A 22,094-nucleotide genomic window follows, 5' to 3' on the forward strand; every position below is an offset into this window, starting at 1 on the left:
AGGCGATCATCAAGTCAAACAGCCAGAACTTGAAAGCAAGGAAGGAGCCACTGTGGTTGGTATTCCGTCCTCTGGAGATCTTGAAGTAAAAGAAGAGAAAAGCAAAGCAAAAAGGTTTAAAATAAAAATGCCATCATTCCGTAAATCTCCCCAAAAGGGGAAGGGCCTAGAAGAAGACATTCTCGGGGAGCCACATCTAGAAGGAGAAACATTACTACCTGAACCCAAAGAAATCAAGGCTCTCGATGTCAGGAGTTTCCATAGAAGCAAAGGAACCACAAATTGGTATTACAGAACAGCTTGATGAGATTTCAGCAGAAACTAAGGGCATTGACTTTACAGGACCTGAAGGCAAAATTGTATTTCCCAAATTTGAGAAGCCCAAGTTTACTGTTTTGCCTCCTGAACCAAGAACGATTGATGCTACTGTAATCATAGTCAAACCTGAAGCTGACATTTCCCTACCAACACTTACAGCAGATGTAGAAACTACGCTCTCTACAGCTGAGCCTTCTCTGGATGATATATATGCCAAAGCCTCTCAAGGAGAAAGTGAATCTGCAGAGTATAAAATACAGATGCCCATCGTGAAACTCTCACAGTTCACTAAACCTGACATGAAAGCACCAAAGGTTGACATTAGTCTACCTTCAGTAGACATTGCAACTCTAAAATCAGAGGTACACACTCAAGAGCTAGAGGGACAGAGTGAACCATTGAAAATAGAAGGACAAATAGAACCTGCAGGGATTGAGAAGGAGGCTGTAGGGAGTTCTTTTAAAATGCCAAAACTTAAATTACCCTCATTTGGTCCATTCTCCAAAAAGGGAACTGCTGGCCAACTGGATGTTCAAGCAGGCCCTGGGGACACAAAAATAACTATGCCCTCAACCTTAGCAGAGGCTGAAATCCAACTTTCTCAAACTCAGGACGAGAAAGCAGATATAGATGTGGACAGTACAGAGCTGGAAATAAAAGGAAAGAAGAGCATAATAAAAGTACCTAAAATAAGAAAACCTTCTTTCGGTTCCTCCCAACCAAGGGCTCCTGAAGTAGATATGGGTGTACAAAGCGCGGAAGGAGATCTGTCGCTGAGTAAACCGGATGCAGAGGCAAAAGTGGAGATAACGTCAGGAGAAAAAACCATCAGTTTTGACCCAGTCAAGGCAGCAGCAAGCGAAGTACACATGCGCTTGCCTAAAGCAGAATTGCCCAAATTGGAATCAACTGCAGATGCCACTTTGCCAGCAGTCGACGTGATTCTATCCAAACATGACATACCAGGAGATAAAAAGAAGCTTCCAGATGTTAGTGCCTTAATTGTTGAGACTGTGAAAGACTTCAGAGTCCCAGACATGCAACCGTCCACTGAAGGAAAAGAGTTGGAACCTGAAGTAGCAACTGCATCATCTCAAAGGTCTCTAGAAAGTAAGGAAGTAAAACATTCAGGTCTAGAAGGCGCAATTACGTTTCCCAAACTTCAAATGCCCAAGTTTGGTGCGTTTCCTTATACAGAGACCATTGCTGCTGCTGCACCCATAGCCATAGCAAAAACAGATGTCATCCAACCAGCAGTTGCAGCAGATGTGGAAGCTGCAGTGGCTCCAATTGAGGCATCAGCACTGGATGTAAAGGCCAAAGTCCCTGATAGAGAAAGTGAATCTGCCGCCTGGAAAATGCAAGTGCCTTCTGTAAAACTCCCAATCTTTACTAAACCTGACCTGAAAGCTCCAACAGTTGATCTTAGTCTCCCTAGCATAGACGTTTCAATTGCAAAACCAGAGGTACAGATGGAGGAGCATGAAGCCGAGACCAAGAAATTAACAGTTGAAAGTGAAATCACACCTGCAGTGATTGAACCTGGTATGGCAGAAAGTTCCTTCAAAATGCCCAAAATCGGCATGCCTTCCTTTGGCCTCTTCTCCAGAAAGGGTACATGTGGCCAACATGAAACAGAATCGAGTGAATCAGAGGCTGAAATACCAGGAACCGCAGTCGAAGGCGATCATCAAGTCAAACAGCCAGAACTTGAAAGCAAGGAAGGAGCCACTGTGGTTGGTATTCCGTCCTCTGGAGATGTTGAAGTAAAAGAAGAGAAAAGCAAAGCAAAAAGGTTTAAAATAAAAATGCCATCATTCCGTAAATCTCCCCAAAAGGGGAAGGGCCTAGAAGAAGACATTCTCGGGGAGCCACATCTAGAAGGAGAAACATTACTACCTGAACCCAAAGAAATCAAGGCTCTCGATGTCGGAGTTTCCATAGAAGCAAAGGAACCACAAATTGGTATTACAGAACAGCTTGATGAGATTTCAGCAGAAACTAAGGGCATTGACTTTACAGGACCTGAAAGAAAAAATGTGTTTCCCAAATTTGAAAAGCCCAAGTTTACTGTTTTGCCTCCTGAACCAAGAACGATTGATGCTACTGTAATCATAGTCAAACCTGAAGCTGACATTTCCCTACCAACACTTACAGCAGATGTAGAAACTACGCTCTCTACAGCTGAGCCTTCTCTGGATGATATACATGCCAAAGCCTCTCAAGGAGAAAGTGAATCTGCAGAGTATAAAATACAGATGCCCATCGTGAAACTCTCACAGTTCACTAAACCTGACATGAAAGCACCAAAGGTTGACATTAGTCTACCTTCAGTAGACATTGCAACTCTAAAATCAGAGGTACACACTCAAGAGCTAGAGGGACAGAGTGAACCATTGAAAATAGAAGGACAAATAGAACCTGCAGGGATTGAGAAGGAGGCTGTAGGGAGTTCTTTTAAAATGCCAAAACATAAATTACCCTCATTTGGTCCATTCTCCAAAAAGGGAACTGCTGGCCAACTGGATGTTCAAGCAGGCCCTGGGGACACAAAAATAACTATGCCCTCAACCTTAGCAGAGCCTGAAATCCAACTTTCTCAAACTCAGGACGAGAAAGCAGATATAGATGTGGACAGTACAGAGCTGGAAATAAAAGGAAAGAAGAGCATAATAAAAGTACCTAAAATAAGAAAACCTTCTTTCGGTTCCTCCCAACCAAGGGCTCCTGAAGTAGATATGGGTGTACAAAGCGCGGAAGGAGATCTGTCGCTGAGTAAACCGGATGCAGAGGCAAAAGTGGAGATAACGTCAGGAGAAAAAACCATCAGTTTTGACCCAGTCAAGGCAGCAGCAAGCGAAGTACACATGCGCTTGCCTAAAGCAGAATTGCCCAAATTGGAATCAACTGCAGATGCCACTTTGCCAGCAGTCGACGTGATTCTATCCAAACATGACATACCAGAAGGAGATAAAAAGAAGCTTCCAGGTGTTAGTGCCTTAATTGTTGAGACTGTGAAAGACTTCAGAGTCCCAGACATGCAACCGTCCACTGAAGGAAAAGAGTTGGAACCTGAAGTAGCAACTGAATCATCTCAAAGGTCTCTAGAAAGTAAGGAAGTAAAACATTCAGGTCTAGAAGGCGCAATTACGTTTCCCAAATTTCAAATGCCCAAGTTTGGTGCGTTTCCTTATACAGAGACCATTGCTGCTGCTGCACCCATAGCCATAGCAGAAACAGATGTCATCCAACCAGCAGTTGCAGCAGATGTGGAAGCTGCAGAGGCTCCAATTGAGGCATCAGCACTGGATGTAAAGGCCAAAGTCCCTGATAGAGAAAGTGAATCTGCCGCCTGGAAAATGCAAGTGCCTTCTGTAAAACTCCCAATCTTTATTAAACCTGACCTGAAAGCTCCAACAATTGATCTTAGTCTCCCTAGCATAGACGTTTCAATTGCAAAACCAGAGGTACAGATGGAGGAGCATGAAGCCGAGACCAAGAAATTAACAGTTGAAAGTGAAATCACACCTGCAGTGATTGAACCTGGTATGGCAGAAAGTTCCTTCAAAATGCCCAAAATCGGCTTGCCTTCCTTTGGCCTCTTCTCCAGAAAGGGTACACGTGGCCAACATGAAACAGAATCGAGTGAATCAGAGGCTGAAATACCAGGAACCGCAGTCGAAGGCGATCATCAAGTCAAACAGCCAGAACTTGAAAGCAAGGAAGGAGCCACTGTGGTTGGTATTCCGTCCTCTGGAGATGTTGAAGTAAAAGAAGAGAAAAGCAAAGCAAAAAGGTTTAAAATAAAAATGCCATCATTCCGTAAATCTCCCCAAAAGGGGAAGGGCCTAGAAGAAGACATTCTCGGGGAGCCACATCTAGAAGGAGAAACATTACTACCTGAACCCAAAGAAATCAAGGCTCTCGATGTCGGAGTTTCCATAGAAGCAAAGGAACCACAAATTGGTATTACAGAACAGCTTGATGAGATTTCAGCAGAAACTAAGGGCATTGACTTTACAGGACCTGAAGGCAAAATTGTATTTCCCAAATTTGAGAAGCCCAAGTTTACTGTTTTGCCTCCTGAACCAAGAACGATTGATGCTACTGTAATCATAGTCAAACCTGAAGCTGACATTTCCCTACCAACACTTACAGCAGATGTAGAAACTACGCTCTCTACAGCTGAGCCTTCTCTGGATGATATACATGCCAAAGCCTCTCAAGGAGAAAGTGAATCTGCAGAGTATAAAATACAGATGCCCATCGTGAAACTCTCACAGTTCACTAAACCTGACATGAAAGCACCAAAGGTTGACATTAGTCTACCTTCAGTAGACATTGCAACTCTAAAATCAGAGGTACACACTCAAGAGCTAGAGGGACAGAGTGAACCATTGAAAATAGAAGGACAAATAGAACCTGCAGGGATTGAGAAGGAGGCTGTAGGGAGTTCTTTTAAAATGCCAAAACTTAAATTACCCTCATTTGGTCCATTCTCCAAAAAGGGAACTGCTGGCCAACTGGATGTTCAAGCAGGCCCTGGGGACACAAAAATAACTATGCCCTCAACCTTAGCAGAGGCTGAAATCCAACATTCTCAAACTCAGGACGAGAAAGCAGATATAGATGTGGACAGTACAGAGCTGGAAATAAAAGGAAAGAAGAGCATAATAAAAGCACCTAAAATAAGAAAGCCTTCTTTCGGTTCCTCCCAAACAAGGGCTCCTGAAGTAGATATGGTTGTACAAAGCGCGGAAGGAGATCTGTCGCTGAGTAAACCGGATGCAGAGGCAAAAGTGGAGATAACGTCAGGAGAAAAAACCATCAGTTTTGACCCAGTCAAGGCAGCAGCAAGCGAAGTACACATGCACTTGCCTAAAGCAGAATTGCCCAAATTGGAATCAACTGCAGATGCCACTTTGCCAGCAGTCGACGTGATTCTATCCAAACATGACATACCAGAAGGAGATAAAAAGAAGCTTCCAGATGTTAGTGCCTTAATTGTTGAGACTGTGAAAGACTTCAGAGTCCCAGACATGCAACCGTCCACTGAAGGAAAAGAGTTGGAACCTGAAGTAGCAACTGAATCATCTCAAAGGTCTCTAGAAAGTAAGGAAGTAAAACATTCAGGTCTAGAAGGCGCAATTACGTTTCCCAAACTTCAAATGCCCAAGTTTGGTGCGTTTCCTTATACAGGGACCATTGCTGCTGCTGCACCCATAGCCATAGCAGAAACAGATGTCATCCAACCAGCAGTTGCAGCAGATGTGGAAGCTGCAGAGGCTCCAATTGAGGCATCAGCACTGGATGTAAAGGCCAAAGTCCCTGATAGAGAAAGTGAATCTGCCGCCTGGAAAATGCAAGTGCCTTCTGTAAAACTCCCAATCTTTACTAAACCTGACCTGAAAGCTCCAACAATTGATCTTAGTCTCCCTAGCATAGACGTTTCAATTGCAAAACCAGAGGTACAGATGGAGGAGCATGAAGCCGAGACCAAGAAATTAACAGTTGAAAGTGAAATCACACCTGCAGTGATTGAACCTGGTATGGCAGAAAGTTCCTTCAAAATGCCCAAAATCGGCATGCCTTCCTTTGGCCTCTTCTCCAGAAAGGGTACACGTGGCCAACATGAAACAGAATCGAGTGAATCAGAGGCTGAAATACCAGGAACCGCAGTCGAAGGCGATCATCAAGTCAAACAGCCAGAACTTGAAAGCAAGGAAGGAGCCACTGTGGTTGGTATTCCGTCCTCTGGAGATCTCGAAGTAAAAGAAGAGAAAAGCAAAGCAAAAAGGTTTAAAATAAAAATGCCATCATTCCGTAAATCTCCCCAAAAGGGGAAGGGCCTAGAAGAAGACATTCTCGGGGAGCCACATCTAGAAGGAGAAACATTACTACCTGAACCCAAAGAAATCAAGGCTCTCGATGTCGGAGTTTCCATAGAAGCAAAGGAACCACAAATTGGTATTACAGAACAGCTTGATGAGATTTCAGCAGAAACTAAGGGCATTGACTTTACAGGACCTGAAGGCAAAATTGTATTTCACAAATTTGAGAAGCCCAAGTTTACTGTTTTGCCTCCTGAACCAAGAACGATTGATGCTACTGTAATCATAGTCAAACCTGAAGCTGACATTTCCCTACCAACACTTACAGCAGATGTAGAAACGACGCTCTCTACAGCTGAGCCTTCTCTGGATGATATACATACCAAAGCCTCTCAAGGAGAAAGTGAATCTGCAGAGTATAAAATACAGATGCCTATCGTGAAACTCTCACAGTTCACTAAACCTGACATGAAAGCACCAAAGGTTGACATTAGTCTACCTTCAGTAGACATTGCAACTCTAAAATTAGAGGTACACACTCAAGAGCTAGAGGGACAGAGTGAACCATTGAAAATAGGACAAATAGAACCTGCAGGGATTGAGAAGGAGGCTGTAGGGAGTTCTTTTAAAATGCCAAAACTTAAATTACCCTCATTTGGTCCATTCTCCAAAAAGGGAACTGCTGGCCAACTGGATGTTCAAGCAGGCCCTGGGGACACAAAAATAACTATGCCCTCAACCTTAGCAGAGGCTGAAATCCAACTTTCTCAAACTCAGGACGAGAAAGCAGATATAGATGTGGACAGTACAGAGCTGGAAATAAAAGGAAAGAAGAGCATAATAAAAGTACCTAAAATAAGAAAACCTTCTTTCGGTTCCTCCCAACCAAGGGCTCCTGAAGTAGATATGGGTGTACAAAGCGCGGAAGGAGATCTGTCGCTGAGTAAACCGGGTGCAGAGGCAAAAGTGGAGATAACGTCAGGAGAAAAAACCATCAGTTTTGACCCAGTCAAGGCAGCAGCAAGCGAAGTACACATGCGCTTGCCTAAAGCAGAATTGCCCAAATTGGAATCAACTGCAGATGCCACTTTGCCAGCAGTCGACGTGATTCTATCCAAACATGACATACCAGGAGATAGAAAGAAGCTTCCAGATGTTAGTGCCTTAATTGTTGAGACTGTGAAAGACTTCAGAGTCCCAGACATGCAACCGTCCACTGAAGGAAAAGAGTTGGAACCTGAAGTAGCAACTGCATCATCTCAAAGGTCTCTAGAAAGTAAGGAAGTAAAACATTCAGGTCTAGAAGGCGCAATTACGTTTCCCAAACTTCAAATGCCCAAGTTTGGTGCGTTTCCTTATACAGAGACCATTGCTGCTGCTGCACCCATAGCCATAGCAAAAACAGATGTCATCCAACCAGCAGTTGCAGCAGATGTGGAAGCTGCAGTGGCTCCAATTGAGGCATCAGCACTGGATGTAAAGGCCAAAGTCCCAGATAGAGAAAGTGAATCTGCCGCCTGGAAAATGCAAGTGCCTTCTGTAAAACTCCCAATCTTTATTAAACCTGACCTAAAAGCTCCAACAGTTGATCTTAGTCTCCCTAGCATAGATGTTTCAATTGCAAAACCAGAGGTACAGATGGAGGAGCATGAAGCCGAGACCAAGAAATTAACAGTTGAAAGTGAAATCACACCTGCAGTGATTGAACCTGGTATGGCAGAAAGTTCCTTCAAAATGCCCAAAATCGGCTTGCCTTCCTTTGGCCTCTTCTCCAGAAAGGGTACACGTGGCCAACATGAAACAGAATCGAGTGAATCAGAGGCTGAAATACCAAGAACCGCAGTCGAAGGCGATCATCAAGTCAAACAGCCAGAACTTGAAAGCAAGGAAGGAGCCACTGTGGTTGGTATTCCGTCCTCTGGAGATCTTGAAGTAAAAGAAGAGAAAAGCAAAGCAAAAAGGTTTAAAATAAAAATGCCATCATTCCGTAAATCTCCCCAAAAGGGGAAGGGCCTAGAAGAAGACATTCTCGGGGAGCCACATCTAGAAGGAGAAACATTACTACCTGAACCCAAAGAAATCAAGGCTCTCGATGTCAGAGTTTCCATAGAAGCAAAGGAACCACAAATTGGTATTACAGAACAGCTTGATGAGATTTCAGCAGAAACTAAGGGCATTGACTTTACAGGACCTGAAGGCAAAATTGTATTTCCCAAATTTGAGAAGCCCAAGTTTACTGTTTTGCCTCCTGAACCAAGAACGATTGATGCTACTGTAATCATAGTCAAACCTGAAGCTGACATTTCCCTACCAACACTTACAGCAGATGTAGAAACTACGCTCTCTACAGCTGAGCCTTCTCTGGATGATATATATGCCAAAGCCTCTCAAGGAGAAAGTGAATCTGCAGAGTATAAAATACAGATGCCCATCGTGAAACTCTCACAGTTCACTAAACCTGACATGAAAGCACCAAAGGTTGACATTAGTCTACCTTCAGTAGACATTGCAACTCTAAAATCAGAGGTACACACTCAAGAGCTAGAGGGACAGAGTGAACCATTGAAAATAGAAGGACAAATAGAACCTGCAGGGATTGAGAAGGAGGCTGTAGGGAGTTCTTTTAAAATGCCAAAACTTAAATTACCCTCATTTGGTCCATTCTCCAAAAAGGGAACTGCTGGCCAACTGGATGTTCAAGCAGGCCCTGGGGACACAAAAATAACTATGCCCTCAACCTTAGCAGAGGCTGAAATCCAACTTTCTCAAACTCAGGACGAGAAAGCAGATATAGATGTGGACAGTACAGAGCTGGAAATAAAAGGAAAGAAGAGCATAATAAAAGTACCTAAAATAAGAAAACCTTCTTTCGGTTCCTCCCAACCAAGGGCTCCTGAAGTAGATATGGGTGTACAAAGCGCGGAAGGAGATCTGTCGCTGAGTAAACCGGATGCAGAGGCAAAAGTGGAGATAACGTCAGGAGAAAAAACCATCAGTTTTGACCCAGTCAAGGCAGCAGCAAGCGAAGTACACATGCGCTTGCCTAAAGCAGAATTGCCCAAATTGGAATCAACTGCAGATGCCACTTTGCCAGCAGTCGACGTGATTCTATCCAAACATGACATACCAGGAGATAGAAAGAAGCTTCCAGATGTTAGTGCCTTAATTGTTGAGACTGTGAAAGACTTCAGAGTCCCAGACATGCAACCGTCCACTGAAGGAAAAGAGTTGGAACCTGAAGTAGCAACTGCATCATCTCAAAGGTCTCTAGAAAGTAAGGAAGTAAAACATTCAGGTCTAGAAGGCGCAATTACGTTTCCCAAACTTCAAATGCCCAAGTTTGGTGCGTTTCCTTATACAGAGACCATTGCTGCTGCTGCACCCATAGCCATAGCAAAAACAGATGTCATCCAACCAGCAGTTGCAGCAGATGTGGAAGCTGCAGTGGCTCCAATTGAGGCATCAGCACTGGATGTAAAGGCCAAAGTCCCTGATAGAGAAAGTGAATCTGCCGCCTGGAAAATGCAAGTGCCTTCTGTAAAACTCCCAATCTTTACTAAACCTGACCTGAAAGCTCCAACAGTTGATCTTAGTCTCCCTAGCATAGACATTTCAATTGCAAAACCAGAGGTACAGATGGAGGAGCATGAAGCCGAGACCAAGAAATTAACAGTTGAAAGTGAAATCACACCTGCAGTGATTGAACCTGGTATGGCAGAAAGTTCCTTCAAAATGCCCAAAATCGGCATGCCTTCCTTTGGCCTCTTCTCCAGAAAGGGTACACGTGGCCAACATGAAACAGAATCGAGTGAATCAGAGGCTGAAATACCAGGAACCGCAGTCGAAGGCGATCATCAAGTCAAACAGCCAGAACTTGAAAGCAAGGAAGGAGCCACTGTGGTTGGTATTCCGTCCTCTGGAGATCTCGAAGTAAAAGAAGAGAAAAGCAAAGCAAAAAGGTTTAAAATAAAAATGCCATCATTCCGTAAATCTCCCCAAAAGGGGAAGGGCCTAGAAGAAGACATTCTCGGGGAGCCACATCTAGAAGGAGAAACATTACTACCTGAACCCAAAGAAATCAAGGCTCTCGATGTCGGAGTTTCCATAGAAGCAAAGGAACCACTAATTGGTATTACAGAACAGCTTGATGAGATTTCAGCAGAAACTAAGGGCATTGACTTTACAGGACCTGAAGGCAAAATTGTATTTCCCAAATTTGAGAAGCCCAAGTTTACTGTTTTGCCTCCTGAACCAAGAACGATTGATGCTACTGTAATCATAGTCAAACCTGAAGCTGACATTTCCCTACCAACACTTACAGCAGATGTAGAAACTACGCTCTCTACAGCTGAGCCTTCTCTGGATGATATATATGCCAAAGCCTCTCAAGGAGAAAGTGAATTTGCAGAGTATAAAATACAGATGCCCATCGTGAAACTCTCACAGTTCACTAAACCTGACATGAAAGCACCAAAGGTTGACATTAGTCTACCTTCAGTAGACATTGCAACTCTAAAATCAGAGGTACACACTCAAGAGCTAGAGGGACAGAGTGAACCATTGAAAATAGAAGGACAAATAGAACCTGCAGGGATTGAGAAGGAGGCTGTAGGGAGTTCTTTTAAAATGCCAAAACTTAAATTACCCTCATTTGGTCCATTCTCCAAAAAGGGAACTGCTGGCCAACTGGATGTTCAAGCAGGCCCTGGGGACACAAAAATAACTATGCCCTCAACCTTAGCAGAGCCTGAAATCCAACTTTCTCAGACTCAGGACGAGAAAGCAGATATAGATGTGGACAGTACAGAGCTGGAAATAAAAGGAAAGAAGAGCAAAATAAAAGCACCTAAAATAAGAAAGCCTTCTTTCGGTTCCTCCCAAACAAGGGCTACTGAAGTAGATATGGTTGTACAAAGCGCGGAAGGAGATCTGTCGCTGAGTAAACCGGATGCAGAGGCAAAAGTGGAGATAACGTCAGGAGAAAAAACCATCAGTTTTGACCCAGTCAAGGCAGCAGCAAGCGAAGTACACATGCACTTGCCTAAAGCAGAATTGCCCAAATTGGAATCAACTGCAGATGCCACTTTGCCAGCAGCCGACGTGATTCTACCCAAACATGACATACCAGAAGGAGATAAAAAGAAGCTTCCAGATGTTAGTGCCTTAATTGTTGAGACTGTGAAAGACTTCAGAGTCCCAGACATGCAACCGTCCACTGAAGGAAAAGAGTTGGAACCTGAAGTAGCAACTGAATCATCTCAAAGGTCTCTAGAAAGTAAGGAAGTAAAACATTCAGGTCTAGAAGGCGCAATTACGTTTCCCAAATTTCAAATGCCCAAGTTTGGTGCGTTTCCTTATACAGAGACCATTGCTGCTGCTGCACCCATAGCCATAGCAGAAACAGATGTCATCCAACCAGCAGTTGCAGCAGATGTGGAAGCTGCAGAGGCTCCAATTGAGGCATCAGCATTGGATGTAAAGTCCAAAGTCCCTGATAGAGAAAGTGAATCTGCCGCCTGGAAAATGCAAGTGCCTTCTGTAAAACTCCCAATCTTTACTAAACCTGACCTGAAAGCTCCAACAGTTGATCTTAGTCTCTCTAGCATAGACGTTTCAATTGCAAAACCAGAGATACAGATGGAGGAGCATGAAGCCGAGACCAAGAAATTAACAGTTGAAAGTGAAATCGCACCTGCAGTGATTGAACCTGGTATGGCAGAAAGTTCCTTCAAAATGCCCAAAATCGGCATGCCTTCCTTTGGCCTCTTCTCCAGAAAGGGTACACGTGGCCAACATGAAACAGAATCGAGTGAATCAGATGCTGAAATACCAGGAACCGCAGTCGAAGGCGATCATCAAGTCAAACAGCCAGAACTTGAAAGCAAGGAAGGAGCCACTGTGGTTGGTATTCCGTCCTCTGGAGATCTTGAAGTAAAAGAAGAGAAAAGCAAAGCAAAAAGATTTAAAATAAAAATGCCATCATTCCGTAAATCTCCTCAAAAGGGGAAGGGCCTAGAAGAAGACATTCTCGGGGAGCCACATCTAGAAGGAGAAACATTACTACCTGAACCCGAAGAAATCAAGGCTCTCGATGTCGGAGTTTCCATAGAAGCAAAGGAACCACAAATTGGTATTACAGAACAGCTTGTTGAGATTTCAGCAGAAACTAAGGACATTGACTTTACAGGACCTGAAGGCAAAATTGTATTTCCCAAATTTGAGAAGCCCAAGTTTACTGTTTTGCCTCCTGAACCAAGAACGATTGATGCTACTGTAATCATAGTCAAACCTGAAGCTGACATTTCCCTACCAACACTTACAGCAGATGTAGAAACTACGCTCTCTACAGCTGAGCCTTCTCTGGATGATATACATGCCAAAGCCTCTCAAGGAGAAAGTGAATCTGCAGAGTATAAAATACAGATGCCCATCGTGAAACTCTCACAGTTCACTAAACCTGACATGAAAGCACCAAAGGTTGACATTAGTCTACCTTCAGTAGACATTGCAACTCTAAAATCAGAGGTACACACTCAAGAGCTAGAGGGACAGAGTGAACCATTGAAAATAGGACAAATAGAACCTGCAGGGATTGAGAAGGAGGCTGTAGGGAGTTCTTTTAAAATGCCAAAACTTAAATTACCCTCATTTGGTCCATTCTCCAAAAAGGGAACTGCTGGCCAACTGGATGTTCAAGCAGGCCCTGGGGACACAAAAATAACTATGCCCTCAACCTTAGCAGAGGCTGAAATCCAACTTTCTCAAACTCAGGACGAGAAAGCAGATATAGATGTGGACAGTACAGAGCTGGAAATAAAAGGAAAGAAGAGCATAATAAAAGTACCTAAAATAAGAAAACCTTCTTTCGGTTCCTCCCAACCAAGGGCTCCTGAAGTAGATATGGGTGTACAAAGCGCGGAAGGAGATCTGTCGCTGAGTAAACCGGATGCAGAGGCAAAAGTGGAGATAACGTCAAGAGAAAAAACCATCAGTTTTGACCCAGTCAAGGCAGCAGCAAGCGAAGTACACATGCGCTTGCCTAAAGCAGAATTGCCCAAATTGGAATCAACTGCAGATGCCACTTTGCCAGCAGTCGACGTGATTCTATCCAAACATGACATACCAGGAGATAGAAAGAAGCTTCCAGATGTTAGTGCCTTAATTGTTGAGACTGTGAAAGACTTCAGAGTCCCAGACATGCAACCGTCCACTGAAGGAAAAGAGTTGGAACCTGAAGTAGCAACTGCATCATCTCAAAGGTCTCTAGAAAGTAAGGAAGTAAAACATTCAGGTCTAGAAGGCGCAATTACGTTTCCCAAACTTCAAATGCCCAAGTTTGGTGCGTTTCCTTATACAGAGACCATTGCTGCTGCTGCACCCATAGCCATAGCAAAAACAGATGTCATCCAACCAGCAGTTGCAGCAGATGTGGAAGCTGCAGTGGCTCCAATTGAGGCATCAGCACTGGATGTAAAGGCCAAAGTCCCAGATAGAGAAAGTGAATCTGCCGCCTGGAAAATGCAAGTGCCTTCTGTAAAACTCCCAATCTTTATTAAACCTGACCTGAAAGCTCCAACAGTTGATCTTAGTCTCCCTAGCATAGATGTTTCAATTGCAAAACCAGAGGTACAGATGGAGGAGCATGAAGCCGAGACCAAGAAATTAACAGTTGAAAGTGAAATCACACCTGCAGTGATTGAACCTGGTATGGCAGAAAGTTCCTTCAAAATGCCCAAAATCGGCTTGCCTTCCTTTGGCCTCTTCTCCAGAAAGGGTACACGTGGCCAACATGAAACAGAATCGAGTGAATCAGAGGCTGAAATACCAGGAACCGCAGTCGAAGGCGATCATCAAGTCAAACAGCCAGAACTTGAAAGCAAGGAAGGAGCCACTGTGGTTGGTATTCCGTCCTCTGGAGATCTTGAAGTAAAAGAAGAGAAAAGCAAAGCAAAAAGGTTTAAAATAAAAATGCCATCATTCCGTAAATCTCCCCAAAAGGGGAAGGGCCTAGAAGAAGACATTCTCGGGGAGCCACATCTAGAAGGAGAAACATTACTACCTGAACCCAAAGAAATCAAGGCTCTCGATGTCAGAGTTTCCATAGAAGCAAAGGAACCACAAATTGGTATTACAGAACAGCTTGATGAGATTTCAGCAGAAACTAAGGGCATTGACTTTACAGGACCTGAAGGCAAAATTGTATTTCCCAAATTTGAGAAGCCCAAGTTTACTGTTTTGCCTCCTGAACCAAGAACGATTGATGCTACTGTAATCATAGTCAAACCTGAAGCTGAAATTTCCCTACCAACACTTAGAGCAGATGTAGAAACTACGCTCTCTACAGCTGAGCCTTCTCTGGATGATATATATGCCAAAGCCTCTCAAGGAGAAAGTGAATCTGCAGAGTATAAAATACAGATGCCCATCGTGAAACTCTCACAGTTCACTAAACCTGACATGAAAGCACCAAAGGTTGACATTAGTCTACCTTCAGTAGACATTGCAACTCTAAAATCAGAGGTACACACTCAAGAGCTAGAGGGACAGAGTGAACCATTGAAAATAGAAGGACAAATAGAACCTGCAGGGATTGAGAAGGAGGCTGTAGGGAGTTCTTTTAAAATGCCAAAACTTAAATTACCCTCATTTGGTCCATTCTCCAAAAAGGGAACTGCTGGCCAACTGGATGTTCAAGCAGGCCCTGGGGACACAAAAATAACTATGCCCTCAACCTTAGCAGAGCCTGAAATCCAACTTTCTCAGACTCAGGACGAGAAAGCAGATATAGATGTGGACAGTACAGAGCTGGAAATAAAAGGAAAGAAGAGCAAAATAAAAGCACCTAAAATAAGAAAGCCTTCTTTCGGTTCCTCCCAAACAAGGGCTACTGAAGTAGATATGGTTGTACAAAGCGCGGAAGGAGATCTGTCGCTGAGTAAACCGGATGCAGAGGCAAAAGTGGAGATAACGTCAGGAGAAAAAACCATCAGTTTTGACCCAGTCAAGGCAGCAGCAAGCGAAGTACACATGCACTTGCCTAAAGCAGAATTGCCCAAATTGGAATCAACTGCAGATGCCACTTTGCCAGCAGCCGACGTGATTCTACCCAAACATGACATACCAGAAGGAGATAAAAAGAAGCTTCCAGATGTTAGTGCCTTAATTGTTGAGACTGTGAAAGACTTCAGAGTCCCAGACATGCAACCGTCCACTGAAGGAAAAGAGTTGGAACCTGAAGTAGCAACTGAATCATCTCAAAGGTCTCTAGAAAGTAAGGAAGTAAAACATTCAGGTCTAGAAGGCGCAATTACGTTTCCCAAATTTCAAATGCCCAAGTTTGGTGCGTTTCCTTATACAGAGACCATTGCTGATGCTGCACCCATAGCCATAGCAGAAACAGATGTCATCCAACCAGCAGTTGCAGCAGATGTGGAAGCTGCAGAGGCTCCAATTGAGGCATCAGCATTGGATGTAAAGTCCAAAGTCCCTGATAGAGAAAGTGAATCTGCCGCCTGGAAAATGCAAGTGCCTTCTGTAAAACTCCCAATCTTTACTAAACCTGACCTGAAAGCTCCAACAGTTGATCTTAGTCTCTCTAGCATAGACGTTTCAATTGCAAAACCAGAGATACAGATGGAGGAGCATGAAGCCGAGACCAAGAAATTAACAGTTGAAAGTGAAATCGCACCTGCAGTGATTGAACCTGGTATGGCAGAAAGTTCCTTCAAAATGCCCAAAATCGGCATGCCTTCCTTTGGCCTCTTCTCCAGAAAGGGTACACGTGGCCAACATGAAACAGAATCGAGTGAATCAGAGGCTGAAATACCAGGAACTGCAGTCGAAGGCGATCATCAAGTCAAACAGCCAGAACTTGAAAGCAAGAAAGGAGCCACTGTGGTTGGTATTCCGTCCTCTGGAGATCTTGAAGTAAAAGAAGAGAAAAGCAAAGCAAAAAGGTTTAAAATAAAAATGCCATCATTCCGTAAATCTCCCCAAAAGGGGAAGGGCCTAGAAGAAGACATTCTCGGGGAGCCACATCTAGAAGGAGAAACATTACTACCTGAACCCGAAGAAATCAAGGCTCTCGATGTCGGAGTTTCCATAGAAGCAAAGGAACCACAAATTGGTATTACAGAACAGCTTGTTGAGATTTCAGCAGAAACTAAGGGCATTGACTTTACAGGACCTGAAGGCAAAATTGTATTTCCCAAATTTGAGAAGCCCAAGTTTACTGTTTTGCCTCCTGAACCAAGAACGATTGATGCTACTGTAATCATAGTCAAACCTGAAGCTGACATTTCCCTACCAACACTTACAGCAGATGTAGAAACTATGCTCTCTACAGCTGAGCCTTCTCTGGATGATATACATGCCAAAGCCTCTCAAGGAGAAAGTGAATCTGCAGAGTATAAAATACAGATGCCCATCGTGAAACTCTCACAGTTCACTAAACCTGACATGAAAGCACCAAAGGTTGACATTAGTCTACCTTCAGTAGACATTGCAACTCTAAAATCAGAGGTGCACACTGAAGAGCTAGAGGGACAGAGTGAACCATTGAAAATAGAAGGACAAATAGAACCTGCAGGGATTGAGAAGGAGGCTGTAGGGAGTTCTTTTAAAATGCCAAAACTTAAATTACCCTCATTTGGTCCATTCTCCAAAAAGGGAACTGCTGGCCAACTGGATGTTCAAGCAGGCCCTGGGGACACAAAAATAACTATGCCCTCAACCGCAGCAGTGGCTGAAATCCAACTTTCTGAAAGTGAGAGTTCCACCAAAATTCGAAATCTTGCTATGCCTTACTTTGGTCCTTTCTCTGAAAATGATACTGACAGCCATTTTGAAGCTATGGATACCACAGATGCACCTTATGGAAGTGATGTTAATGCCAGAGCTTCTGAAAATAAACATGGAGAACTGAATATCCCTGTCCTTTCCCTGAAACTCCCACAGTTCACTAAAACTGATATGAATGTAGCAGTTGCTGAAATGTGTCTACCTTCAGTTGATTTCTCAAGTGAAGAACTAGAGATGCATAGGGTGGAACATGGAGCAGAATTCAAGAAATTAATATTTGAAAAAGAAATTGCATATGCAGTGACTGAATCTGAATCTCTGGTTAGTTCCTTCAAAATGCCAAAAATCAAATTTTCATCTTTGCAATCATACTCCAGAAAGGGCACTGGTATCCAGTTTGAAACTGGATCAAATATTATGGAGTCAAATATATCTGAATCCATAATTAAAAGTAATGTTGAAATAGAAATTGAAGAAGTTGAAACTGTGACACCAGCAGTTGTTCCATGCCCTGAAGATCTTTTTATCAAAGAAGAAAAAAGCAAAACAAGAAAATTAAAATTGCCAGCGTTTTCGAAATCCCTTCCAACAGGGAAGGGATCAGGGACGATTCTTATTGGTCAACCATGTGTAGAAATCAGAGAAATGCTATCTGAAGCTCAAGCAATGGAAGCTCTTAGTGCTAAAGTGGAGAGACCAGCTACAGGATCTTCAGATGATATTATTCAAGAATCTGAAGAAAAGCTTGTCTTTGCCAGTACAATTTTCAGATTACCTAGAGAAGACACCAAGGAGCCTGAATCTCATGAGTCCAGAGAAATAAAGTCCTTGCAAATTAGATCTTCTACACCATCAGATGGGTTTTCTTATGATGGAGAATTAATGCAAATTTCCATACCAGAAACTTTTACATCTGATTCTTTCATTCAAGATACAAAGATGCTGAAAAATGGTACTAAGATATTGGAACTTGAACAAGATTCTGCCCTACAAAGATTGAAAACAGATGTGGCAGGAGTTGAGATCCCTACTCTTTATATGAAATCTTTATCCCAGGAAGGGGGAATTGAATTACTTGAATGGAATATCCAAATCCCGGCAGATATTATGGCAAAAACTGAAGGAAAAATATCAAATGTTGATAGTAGTAGTGTTATTTCTGTTGGTATTTCAAATCTAAAAGCACAGGTAGATAGTGAAGAAACTGATACAGTGGGTGGAAATTTAAACATTAAATGTGGTGTAACATCTGAAGAGTCTGAGACAGCACAGCACAAAAGTCCATTCAAAAGCCCCAAAATTAAATTTGGTCCGTTTTTAAGCAATGAATATACAACCCAGCATGAAGCTGAACCTGAAACAAGTCAAAAACTATGCTCAGTCAAACTAGACTCTAGTGGCAAACTTAAAGGCACCGAAGTCTGGGAACCAAAACCAGACAAAATTAAGTTTAAAATGTCAAACGTTCTAACATCACAGTTAGATTTCAAGGATTCTGATGCTAGCTTTCCAAAAGATGGAGATGAGGCAACCCTGTGTAAAGAGAATGAGGTAGAAATTGATTCAAGTTCTGAAGTTTATAGCCTACAGGGAAATGAACCTATGGGGGTGGTGAAAATTTCTAAAGGCAAGTATGTCAAATTTATGGTCGCCTCAACCGAGGACATGAAGGACACTTTATTTTCTAGTACAATCACACCTCATGTTACCTACAGCAGCAGATGTGAAGATGAGGATTCAGATTTGCTAGTTCATAGCTGTGAGTCCAAACTGAAATCAAAGGTGAAAACAAACCTCAAAGAATTCGAACTTTTATCTCATGCTACTGAAATGTGTAAAGAATGTCCAGAAACTGATGTAATACCTGCTGAGACTTATTCCATTCAGATTATTAAAAAATCTCAGATTTTAACAGAGACTAAAACTCCTAAATTTGGATTTTCACTTCTGAAGGTAAAAATGCCTGATCTGTGTACTAATGTTGATATTGCAATTGGGCAAGTTTCTGACAAAAAGGATATCTCTGAGAGGTCAGAAGATAAAGAACACCAACCAGATATTGCTGATGAAAATGTGAAGATTGCACTACAAAAGACCAATACCTGTTCTAATGAAGTGATGGAAGAAACAACAGTAAATGTGACAGACATTGGCCAAAAAATGTCTTCCAATATCAGCATACCAAAGTTGAAAATGTTTACATTTGAAATTAAATCTTCCACAGATGATACAAGTAGCTGCCACAGTATGGAGCCAAGTCAAACAACAGAATCTATTTTATCTGAATCAGCTGCACAACCAGGTACTGAGGGAGATTTCCTAGAGGACCAAGATGATAAACATGACAATAATAAGTTACCTGGCAGATTGAAATTCTGGCTTCCAAGAGTTGGGTTTTCTCCTGTTGACACTAACCAAGAATTCAAGGCTGATATCCAGAAATCTATGGCAGAAGAAGCACAGCCAGCTGATCCTAATCTTTCTACACCAAAGAAAAAACCTGAATGGTTTAGACTTCCAAAAATTGTTTTTTCAGCTCCTATGAAAAGGGACAAGACTGCTGACCAAGAAAACATGAAAAAGCAAGTCGAAGTCGATAAAGCAGCAGCAGCCCCAAATGAATCTACTTCAACAGAAGAGGAAGCAATGAAAGGTCGAGAAAGTATAGAAGAGGCTGGACCAAAAACACCCAGTAACGTAGTTAGGTCTTCTGCAAGAACTGAGTTAATCTTGTTGGAAAAAGAGGAGGAAGATATTTCTGACATTCATCCTAAACCAGCAAACAAATAGGTGGATGAATGTGATTTAGAGAAACTGTACAAGTTATAGAATAGTCTGAAATACACAGACTTAAAAAATGTCCTTTCATAGGTTATAACAAGTTTGTAACTGGGATTGAAATAGGACCAGAGGGTCACAGCTTATGGAGAATTGATATGCCTATGCTTGTCCTCATGAAGACAAAGCTATAGTATTTTAAAATAAATCTTTGATGGTAAAGATGTTTGAGAAAAATACAACTGCCATACAGTAAGAAGGATGATTGTAATTAATTGAATTAAGGATGACTGGAAATAAACTATGCATATAGTTAAAAATAATGCCAAAATGAATGAACTGTAAGGACATTGGTTTAGATGTATAATTTTATATCCATGTGAAAATTATTAGAATCTCTAGCCTTTGGCCATGCATGGTCCTTCAAAGTGAATGTATGCCTAGTTGTTATACTTGGTAATTATGTTTGAAATTGCATAAATAATTTTTCAAAAAGTAAATGTATGCCAACATAAGAATTAGACAGAGAATCTTGTAAGTAAGCTTTCAAAATGTTCTATAAAGATCACATGCACTATCATCTTTGACTAATTCTTATGCTAGATCCATAGATGGTATCAAAAATTGCAAAAGATTCACTTTTCTCCAGGTCCTATAATTGACTGGAACGCGGCAGGAGCAACAAAATATAGACATTAACGATATGCTACTGAAAATTACGAGGATAAATCATGAGATGAACAAATATTGACCAATTTAGATTTTATTTTTTTAATGCACTTTTGTTTTAATGTACTTTGCTTGTAAAATAAAATTTTCTTTAGCTGATTAAGCAAAAGAACATATATACAGTATTTTATAATCATTACAATGCAAAACAAATCAAATTACAGATTTACATGCTGTTAACAAACTATTTTTAAGTCTGCAGTTGATATTTTGATATCATGCCAAATAAATGTTTTTATTTAATGCTTAAGAGTTCTGCAAAATATACACTGATGAGTGAAAACTTAATAGCAGACTGAGAAATTTAGGTCAAAATGAAAGGCTAGTCCTGTAGGAACCAGAACAGTCAATGGACAAAACAGCCCCTCTTCCATTTTAGGTTTATGGGGTTGCAGACTCATTCAAAAGAGCAGCTTGTGCCCTTCCTGCCCTGCCTTGACACCCTGGGGTCATCCTGCCCAACTCTAAAAATAGCCCTGACAGGAACAAGCACCCAATGGAGGTGGTGAAAACACAAAGGGCAGCACAATTTAAGGCAGCCTGGGATAAGCAGAGATGATCCCTAGATGCAAATCTGAGAGATCTACTGGGGTTTGTGACATTGCTCCAGAAAGCACAGTTACTTACTGTAACAGGTGTTATCCAGGAACAGCAGGCATATATTCTCATGAATGGGTGACGTCACCGACGGAGCCCCGGTACGGACCACTTCAAATGTGCATTGTCACTTTAAGTGTTTAGACAGTTCACAATAGCCCGAAATTTCTAAGCGTGAGTGCCTGCCCACCTGACGTAAGGCGCGTGGTCCCTCAGTTAAGATAAGCCAGCTAAGAAGTCAACCCGGGGAGGTGGGTGGGATGTGAGAATATCTGCCTGCTGTCCCTGGATAACACCTGTTACAGTAACTGTGCTTTATCCCAGGACAAGCAGGAAGCATATTCTCAAGAATGGGTGACCTCCAAGCTAACAGAGATGGGATGGTGGGAGTGTTGGCCTAAGAAAACAAATTTTGTAATACAGATTGGCCAAAGTGCCCATCCTGCCTGGAGAAAGACTCCAGACAGTAGTGAGAAGTGAATGTATGAACTGAGGACCAGGTGGCAGCTTTACAGATTTCCTAAATGGGAGTAGATCTGAGGAAAGCCACAGAAGCTTCCATAGCTCTAATTTTGTGGGCTGTGACATGACTCTCCAGTACCAGTCCAGTCTGAGCATAGCAGAACGAGAAACAGGCAGCCAGCCAGTTGGAAATTGTTCTCTTGGATACAGGATGCCCCAACTTGTTTGGGTCAAAGGAGATGAACAGTTGGGGAGATGTTCAATGTGGCTTTGTCCGGTTAATGTAGTAAGCTAGAGCCTGTTTACAGTCCAAAGTATGCAAAGCAATTTCCCCAGCATGAGAATGAGGCTTAGGGAAAAACACTGATAGAGCAATTGACTGATTAAGATGAAATTCAGTGACAACTTTTGGAAAAACTTTAGATGTGTATGCAGAACCACCTTGTCATGATGAAAAACTGTGAAGGGTGGATGTGCTACTAATACTTGTAACTCACTAACCCTCCTGGCAGAGGTGAGAGCAATAAGGAAGACCACTTTCCAGGTAAGAAACTTGAGATGAGCTGTGGCCATTGGTTC

General features: G+C 42.4%; 1 protein-coding gene across 1 annotated transcript; it reads left to right on the forward strand.

Annotated features, from left to right (window-relative positions):
- The first annotated feature begins 245 nt into the window (after positions 1 to 245).
- On the forward strand, positions 246 to 19,739 carry LOC117364251 (neuroblast differentiation-associated protein AHNAK-like). The gene is made up of 9 exons (XM_033953267.1): positions 246 to 2,054; positions 2,157 to 4,055; positions 4,158 to 6,056; positions 6,159 to 8,051; positions 8,154 to 10,049; positions 10,152 to 12,050; positions 12,153 to 14,045; positions 14,148 to 16,046; positions 16,149 to 19,739. Exons 1-9 carry the CDS (start codon positions 246 to 248, stop codon positions 19,737 to 19,739), a joined length of 18,678 nt encoding a protein of 6,225 aa, XP_033809158.1.
- The last annotated feature ends 2,355 nt before the right edge of the window (positions 19,740 to 22,094 follow it).

This window comes from Geotrypetes seraphini, chromosome 7 (assembly GCF_902459505.1).
Source record: "Geotrypetes seraphini chromosome 7, aGeoSer1.1, whole genome shotgun sequence".
NCBI classification, from domain to species: domain Eukaryota; kingdom Metazoa; phylum Chordata; class Amphibia; order Gymnophiona; family Dermophiidae; genus Geotrypetes; species Geotrypetes seraphini.

Coding starts and splice junctions, on each gene's coding strand:
- LOC117364251 (XM_033953267.1), top strand. CDS start 246: ATGTCAGGAGTTTCCATAGAAGCAAAGGAACCACAAATTGGTATTACA. Junction 4,056..4,157: donor GCAAGGAAGGAGCCACTGTG/GTTGGTATTCCG, acceptor TCTCCCCAAAAG/GGGAAGGGCCTAGAAGAAGA. Junction 8,052..8,153: donor GCAAGGAAGGAGCCACTGTG/GTTGGTATTCCG, acceptor TCTCCCCAAAAG/GGGAAGGGCCTAGAAGAAGA.